General features: G+C 55.0%; 1 protein-coding gene across 1 annotated transcript in view; it reads right to left on the minus strand.

Moving 5' to 3' along the window:
* Positions 1 to 8,423, minus strand: part of PARD6G (par-6 family cell polarity regulator gamma) — a 105,957-nt gene extending 97,534 nt beyond the window's left edge. Inside the window, exon 1 of the mRNA XM_027118848.1 lies at positions 8,224 to 8,423. Coding sequence (XP_026974649.1) covers positions 8,224 to 8,295 — 72 coding nt within the window. The 5' untranslated portion in view covers positions 8,296 to 8,423. The remainder of the gene's footprint in view (positions 1 to 8,223) is intronic.
* Between the last annotated feature and the right edge of the window lie 395 nt (positions 8,424 to 8,818).

Below are 8,818 nucleotides of genomic sequence, written 5' to 3' on the forward strand. Positions count from 1 at the left end.
CATATCCCCTCCCTCTTGCGTCTCCCTCCCTCCCACCCTCCCTATCCCACCCCTCTAGGTGGTCATAAAGCACCGAGCTGATCTCCCTGTGCTATGTGGCTGCTTCCCACTAGCTATCTATTTTACGTTTGGTAGTGTATATATGTCCATGCCACTCTCTCACTCCGTCCCAGCTTACCCTTCCCCCTCCCCGTGTCCTCAAGTCCATTCTCTACGTCTGCGTCTTTATTCCTGTCCTGCCTCTAGGTTCTTCAGAACCATTTTTTCTTAGATTCCATATATATGTGTTAGCATACGGTATTTGTTTTTCTCTTTCTGACTTACTTCACTCTGTATGTCTCTAGGTCCATCCACCTCAATACAAATAACTTAATTTCGTTTCTTTTTATGGCTGAGTAAAATTCCATTGTATATATGTGCCACATCTTCTGCACAAAGGAATACTTTGAATCCATAAAAAACAGATCTCTGGATGCACACAACACGGATGGACCCTGCGGACACAGACTGCATTGTGACATCGCGCCTGACGACCAGCAGGCTCATCTCTGGTGACAGAGACCCTGCTGGCGGTTACACTGGGGATGGGGGCTGACTATACAGCGCACGAAGGCACTTCCTGAAAGCCGAAATGTCCCACACTGTGTGCACAGTGCTCACCGGGTGTGCAAACATGTAAAATTTCATCAAGCCTGAGGTTAGTGTACTTCACTGTCACACACACCGCACTCCACACAGGAGAGATTCCCTGGTGTGAGGCGGCGCTGGAACAGTTTCCTGAAAAGGCAGCTGTTTCAGCCTTGAGGCATGGCAGAGCTTCCTGCATAAGTGTAGGAGACGATCGGGTTGCAGACGGTCAGCCCGTGGACCTGGGGAGGGTGACAAGCCCGTGGACCTGGGGAGGGTGACAAGCCCGTGGACCTGGGGAGAGTGACAAGCTAAGAACTTAACAGGGATGGGCCATGCACGAGGCTCTGGGTGCTTTCCACACTCCTTAAGCGGCAAAAGCTTTTTTTTTACTTCCCTCAAGTAAAAAGCTACACATATACCCCAAAATACAGAGCGCATGCTCTGGCTGGGGATGGTGAGAGGAGCCCACCCGCTTGGTCTCCTCTGCCAGCAAGCATCTTTGCAGAGCCCCAGAGGAACACAGTCTTGGCGAGTCGGAGAGACGGATGGTGGGGTGCGGGACACATGTCCCTGGCCCCCAGGAAACTGGGAAGCACTGAACTTAGGGGACAGGGAAAGGAGGCATCGAAGGTAACTGCTGTCCCAGCTGTAACAGTGAGAGCCCTGTCCTGCTACCCCTATCCTATGCGTAACACAGGGCTGCCCAGGCAGCTCTGGCAGAGGAAGCAGGTAGGGCCAATGGGGTTTACAGGGAAGAGGGGTGGGCAGCACTCGTGGAGATGCACAGGAGCTGGTTCCGACGACATGCCCCGAGCTGGGCCCCTGCAGCTCTCAGCCTACAATTTAGCACTAAGGAAATAAGGAGACACTAACAACAGCAGCGGTGTCCACGTGGACTTTTAAATCAGCTTCCTTTGAACTTCCAAATTTTCTCTTCTTTGTTCAGCTCATCTGCTACCCCGTTCTCTCCCTTCCCCTCCGGGGCACTAGCAGGCAGATGACAAGGCCCCTGACCCCTCTCAGAGACGCCCTGGGAATAAGTCAATTGGTGAATCCAGCTTTGGTCACCTGCCCCAAAAAGCAGTTCTTTTTGAAAGTACCCTGACAGACCACTTCTGAACTAGCAGCTATCAGGAAAATCATCTGATTTCAACTCAACTAACATTTATTGGGTACCTACTGCATGCAAAGCACTGCTTGTCACATTTTAGCTGCCGAATGTTTTCCCTGGAGCGTGCTACTGAGAAAGGCAGCACAGGGAGAGAGCTAGAGTCCCCAGATGCGCACAAGTGGGGACCAGAGCCCAGCTGCTTCTGGAAGCAAGGAGGGGAGAAGATGCTCTGACTCATCTCAAAGCAACCCGTGGGGGCACCGCTGTTGCTGACGCCAGAGAAGATAAGAGCAGCTCCTGGATGCCCGAGCACCGACTGCTCTTGCTATGTGGGCAAGACAGCCAGGATGCACCGGAAACCTCTGGTCTCAAGATGTGAAACTGTGGATTTGGTGATACTTCGGATATCAGAATGAAGGACCCCCGCATCCACCCACTCCGATATGCCCATCAGTGACTGATCCTTCATTGGATCATACGTGTTTAAGGTGAGGATACTGGCTGTCTTGGTTACCTCTGTACCGCAGCACGAACCCCACACCTGTCACACTGTAGTTGCTCAGTAAATGAATACATCAATGGATGACAGGCTTTTAAGAATGACTACTGAACACTGGACTTCCTTCAAGGCCACACGGCTAGAAACTGCTCCCGGATGGAAGAAAAGTAGAGCTTCCTCCCCACAAAGCACTAGGCCTAACCCTTCCAAACTCCAGATCCAGACAGCCCGAGAGGGACTGCCTCATTCTACACGGGGTGAGCTGTGAACACCTGCGTCAGTATCCGGACCTGGACTTGAGGGCTTGTCAGAGCGAGAGGGGCAGCAGTCCTCCTCCAACAGGGCCACAGACCGCTCATGGTAAAGAGCATGGGGTCTGGAGCCGAACTGCCTGAGCCCCCTGACCTGGGCCAGGTTAGCGGAGCCACCTTGACGTTTCAGTGTTCTCTCGTGTAAGGGAGGTTATAACAGAACCCATCTGGCAAGGCTGTGATGGGGATTAATGAATGATTATTTGTAATGTATTTAGAATATATATGTATGTGGTTAACCAAATACTAAGAAATACTTCGCAATGCAACCTATACACAGAGGGCAGCACCCAGCCTGGACCATCTCTATACCCCTCGTGTGTTCAGGGCAGCCTCAGAGGAGGGCTACCAGGTGTGTGTTGGGGCTAGAAAGGGGCACAGCACCTCACACTGCTCCCCAGGTTCACAGCTGAGGAGAAATCTGCCGAGAGGAAGTAGGGAGCCTATAAACATGGAAACAGCTAGTTGACCAAATGCAACTCCCAGACCCCTGAGGCCCCTTTCACAGACGCCTCTGCCATCGTCATTCCAAGCTCCTTCCTTGCTTGCCTCTAAAAGTCCAGGAGGCCCCTTCATGGGAAAGGGGCAGGATGCCTCTCTATTTTCACCGATTCAGGATGTGATTCACAAACATTAGAGCTTCTGACACCTAGAAGCAACCTTGAATGGTTGCATCTCCCAGGCCCCGACACTCCTTTCCTTCCCTAAAATTGGAAGAGTCCTCTATCTGAAATGTCATGGGTCCTAGGAAAGGGCTTGAACCCCTGCTAACTGGGGTGCCCCTAGGAACGCCCACAGGGCTTTCTGCTGCTCACGGGTCACAGACCCACAGGAGGTGGGCCGCAACACCATCCATGCCCACCAGACTGACACTCCCCACCTGGGTCCCTGATGAGAGTCTCCTCTAGATGCAACTTCCCAAGTCAAGTTACCGAACCTGTTTAAACACAGACATGCACGGATACAACAAAACCGGAATCTTAAAAGGGTGTGGCCAAGCACAGAGGTGAGTCAAACTGTCAGGCGGTTCTCAACTGGCCCACAGGAGGCAAGTGCCCAGCCAGCCCATGGGGAGGGCCTGGCCCAGGCTCCAGCCCCCAGGTGGAAGGGCATGGCCAGGCAGCCGACAACCTCGGCAGAGACACAATCTGGGACCACAGGGAACACTGTCACCTAGCACCATCTGCACTGACTGGAAAATCTCCTGGGACGAGCAGCTCCATCACTCAGTAGAAAATAAGAACACTAATCAAAAAAAAGAAGGGTGGAAGGAGACAGGCAGCTAAAAATAGACATAAAATAGCTAACAAATATAAGAATTTTCTATTCACTAATAACCCAAGAAAACAAATTAAATGGGGTGGTGTTTCACTTATCTAAATGGGATAGAATAAGAAAATACCCAGGACTGGAGGGAGGGAGAGGGCTAGACATGCAACAAGGTACACATGTATAGAAGAGACTTTCTGGAAGGAAATTCAGCAATACGTACTCAAAGCCTTAAAAATGTGCAGACTTTTCACTTAGTAACTTCACTTCTAGGAATCTGTCCTAAAGACATAATAAAAGTTCTGCATTGAATTAAGGGAATCAGTATTCTTTGTATACTTTTTCTGATATACATTCTATATGTACTCTTTATATAAAGATTTAAATGCAAAGTTGTTATTCACAGCATTGTTTATTCTAGGACAAAACTGGAAATAACCCAATAGGATATTAGTTAGATTAATTATGGTTTGCACATAAGATGGAATACTACGTAGTCATTTCAAAAATATGTTTTCTAAAATTATTAATGACATGAGAAAACACTTCACTGTTAAGTTCAAGGCGGAAACTTGAAGGCTACAGAATAATATACCTATAAAATATGCCTCTGATTCTGTAAAACAAAGACATCTGCATGTATACATGCAGATATAAAGGGTCAGAAGGACACGCGACCACACTTTGGATGTGAGAATTCCCCCTTGTGCCTGTTATGGTTTCTACATTTTCTACAATGATAATGTATTTGTTTAGAATGCAGAAAAGTCTCCAACATTATCTAAACCAAGCAGCCAAAACTGGATTAAAACCTTTAGAGGTGTTACTCTCCCCTCACACAATGAACACAACAAGCCATGGGGGTGTAAACACAGTCCTGGGTTCCTGTCACCAGCACCGTGACAAAGGCCGTAAGATGAGAGAAACACGGGGAAGGGGTCAGAGGATGCAGAAGGCTTGGCCTGGTGAAGACATCAGATGGGCCTTGTAGGAGAGGGTGGTCAGGATAGGGCAGATTCTTCGAGAAAACATTTCAGGTGGGGGGAAAGCCACATAAACGGGACCCAGAGGCTGAAGTGAACACGGATGAGGCCTGAGGGGTAAGGAAACCGGGACAACACGGGCCTCATTTAACACAGGGGCCTCCAGCCAGAGGGTGAGGGCTCAGTGAACAGCAGCTTGCAGACATGGGTAGCTGTGCTCCTCTAGGCTTTTCAGGCCTGTGGCTCGCAGTGGCCCCGGGCGGCCTTCTGCCTTCTCCCCAAACAAGTCATCCCCAATTACTCTGCCCCTGCAGACCCCTCCCCCAGTACTGGCCTTCCTGCTGCCCCTCTGATGGGCCAAGACTTGCTCCCCTCAGCCTGAAACATGCTCCTGCAGACAGCTGCACAGCCCCTCCCCACTGCAGGTCTTACAGGGAGAGAGGAAAAAGAGTGAGTGTGAAATGGCGGCCCCATGAACCAGAACTGGGGAGTCAGAAGTGCGTGCACCTAGAGGGGTGGGATAGCGAATGGTGGGAGGGAGACACAGAGGGAGGGGATATGGGGATATATGCATACATACAGCTGATTCACTTTGTTATAAGGCAGAAACTAACACACCATTGTAAAGCAATTATACTCCAAAGTGCAGAGAAATGCAGCTGGTGGGGAGAGAAATAGATGCATCAAGGTATTAAAACAGAAATGCTGGGGGAGAGCCAGGGGCTATACGATGGGGAAGACCCACCAAGTCAAGATAATGTCTCTGCCTCCGACGCTTTGGGAACTGACCAGCTGTGGCAGATGGCTAATGCCAAAAATTCTGAGAGGATCAGATTTTCAGACCTGATATCCTGAAATGCCACAGAATCCTGACCTGCAGTGCTTAACTCTTACAATTGTGGGTGCTCTGCGGTTTAAAAGTACTTCACATTCATTACCTCATTTGATCCTGGGGGGCTAGCGGAATAGGTACAATGACCATTTTACAGATGAAATAACTAAGGCTCAGAACAGTTAAATAACTTGCCTGAAAACTCCAAAGGGTAGGTGGCAGAACTGGCCGGACTCAGCTCCCGGGCACCACTTTCTCCACATACAAACCCAGGTGTTACGGTGCTACCTTTAGATGGTGGAAAGACATCACTGTCGTAACGTCTGGCCTCCCATATTTTGACATCAGCAGCTGGACTAACGCTCCCTGCACAGATGGACTCCATGCGTGCAAGTATTCACTACCAAGTGGGTGGGTGGGAGGGCGTGTACAGACGCACGAGCCGCGTGGACCCTCTGGACAAACAGTAAGGCAAGCCCCCTCTTCCAAAAGGGCGGGGGTCAGTCGTGGTGCTGTGTGTATAACCAGCCAGCCCAGCAGGGCCCAGGCTGGTGTGGCCTGCCAGGGGTGCTCCCAAATTCAACCAAAACTCTCGCTCTGCCACTCACCCCCGGTGGAGCATTCAATGCATCTGCACTTGAACCCAGGCTTGGGCCATGGGGCAGTGCCCCTTCTTCACTGGGCAGTCAAGAAGGTGGGGCAGCCTGAGGCAACCCGCTGGGCCACCCGAACGCCCACAGCCCCCAGTTCCCCAGGAGAGGCAAAGGCAGATGCCTACTCTCCAGTCCCCAGGGGTCCTCACAGTGTCCACAGTGCAGAACTGCAAGATAAGGCCTGCTGAGGGCATTTCCTCCAGGGCTGTCCCTCTGGACGGACCCTCTGGAGTTGAATCTGGTCAGGCAGCTGCAAGCCGCCCGTGGCTACTGAGCACAGGGGATGTGGCCAGTGAGACTCAGGAACAGCATGTGACGTTAATCACTTAGAACCAAACTGCCACTGTGAAAGAGCAGCAGGAGGTACCCTCGCATTCGAAGTGGTCTGTGTTGTGACCGTGCTGGGTCTCAAGAATGAGCACACGACAAAAGTGTGTGACCCAAAAACACCCCGTGAACAAGTCTGATAAGGTCCTGGATGTGACACTGTGATACAAGATGTTACCTTTGGGGAAGTCTCTGTATTCTTTTCCACAACTGCCTGTTAATCTATGATGATCTCAGAATAAACAGTTAAAACGAAACACCACACGGGCTCAGTGGCTACTGCAGGCGACAATGAGCTCCACAAAGCCACCTTCCCACTGAGTTGAAGAAATGTCAATTATTTGGGGCTCCCACTCACGCCTGTCAGTTCTTCTCCCCCACGCAACTCACAGCGGGCACTTCTGATTCCGGGGTGTGGGCACTCTGGGGCTAAGAGCGGGGAGGAGTGCAGGGCGAGGGTCCCGGAATTAGCACACGGGGTAGTTAGAGATGAGGGGTTCCTAAAAAGACTGTCCAACAAGATGGTGATGAAATGCCACAACTCACTGCAGTGGGGTTCCCGCAGAGAATCCCCCGTCCTCGGAGGAAGCCCTGGAACTCCTACGCCAAAGCACCCCCCTTGCCCGGTAGGGGCAACCCAGGCAGGGGGCCGCCGGGTTCGTCTTCCCAGAGACCGGACCGGGTCACACACGCCCCGCGACCCAAGCGTGCGCAGAGTTGGAGGTCAGAGCCCACCCTCGGGTCCGGCCCCCTCCCACCAACCACTCAGTTGCCTCTGCCTTGCTTGACCGAGGCGGGGGGCGCGCAGAGAACGGGCGAGAGCCGGATCCCAGGCAGCGGTAAGCTGGGCCCCCTCCCTCCAAGACCCTGAACAACTGCAACTCCTCCTCCGCCGCGGGGTCCACCACTGAGACCCTCGCAGACAAAAGCGTCTGCCGCGAAGTAGCCGCCCCCGCAAAGGGCAGAAGCGCCAGATCCTATCAGCCAATTACCCAAACGCGCACAGCAACCCGCAAGTTCGGGCACGCTGGGGCCGGGGCGCGGGCAGCGGGAGGGGCCGCCGGCCCGGCGCGCCCGGGCAATCTGGGCCTGGGGCGCGCCGGGAGGCTGAGGGACTGGTACAGAGGGCCGGGCCGGGGGCTGGGGGTCCGGTCCGGGGATCGGGGACCGGCTGCCCGTCTCCCCTCACCGATTCCGAGACTCCTCCGCAATGAAGGAGGCGGCGCGGCCAGGGCCCTCCCCTGGCCCGGGCCCCCGAGGCCCCTCCACGGCCCCGAATCCGAGCAGCCCCTGGGTCGCCCCGGAAATGTCGCCCCTCCACCGTGCGGCGCGCCGGGTCGCCGCCAGCTTGTGGAACAAAAGAGCCGCTCTCGCGAAGGGTCAGGCGGCCGCGCGGCCCTCCGAGCGCCGGGGCTCCAGCTGAACCCTAACGGGCTGCCGGGCTTTGTGCGCGCGCAGGGGCGGGAAGGATTGCGGGACCCCTGCACATCCCACGGACGGCGCCGCGTTCCAAAGTTGGCGCCGGCCCGTCTCGCACCTCCCAGTCCCCTTCGGGGTGCCCATTCATTCGCGGGGGTGGGGGGCGCAGACCGCCGGCCCCCGGCTCACCTTGCTCTTGACTTCCACCGCGCTGCAGTCGTAGAAGCGCAGGGTCTGAGACTTGTGGAAACTCCGGTTCATGGTTCCGGCCCCGCTTAGCCTCGTCTTCGCCCTCGCTCCTCGCTACGGGGGCTGCAGAAGGACCCTGGGTGCAATACCCACCGCCGCGGCCCCGACCCCGGCCCGCGCTCGCTCGGCCGCGGGGCAGCTCGAGTGCAGCGGCCCGAGCTGGGCTGGCCGCGCGCCTTGGGCACTCCAGGGGCCGCGCGCGGGAGGAGCAGGGGAAGCCGGCGCGCGCCGCCCCGAGGACCCGCCCCACGAGCCCCTAGAACCTACGTCCCGCCCCGAGCCCAGAGTATCCGCCACCAATCCCCGCCCCGCGCCCAGAGCATCCGCCGCCAATCCCCGCCCCGTACCCAGAGAACCCGGCCCCACGCCCCGCCCCGCGCGCCGACGACCTGCCCCGCGTCGCCGGCACTCGTACCCCGAGGACACGCCCGGAGCTCGGAGGGCACGCCCTCACGAGCCCCAAGGGCCCACGTCCTGCTCCGCGCCCCGTGGATCAGTCGCCTGTTCCCGCCCCGCGTCCCGAGGACCAGTTCCC

The sequence above is a fragment of the Aethalodelphis obliquidens genome, unplaced genomic scaffold (assembly GCF_003676395.1).
Source record: "Aethalodelphis obliquidens isolate GAN/ISIS:26980383/991018 unplaced genomic scaffold, ASM367639v1 scaffold19, whole genome shotgun sequence".
NCBI classification, from domain to species: Eukaryota; Metazoa; Chordata; class Mammalia; order Artiodactyla; family Delphinidae; genus Aethalodelphis; species Aethalodelphis obliquidens.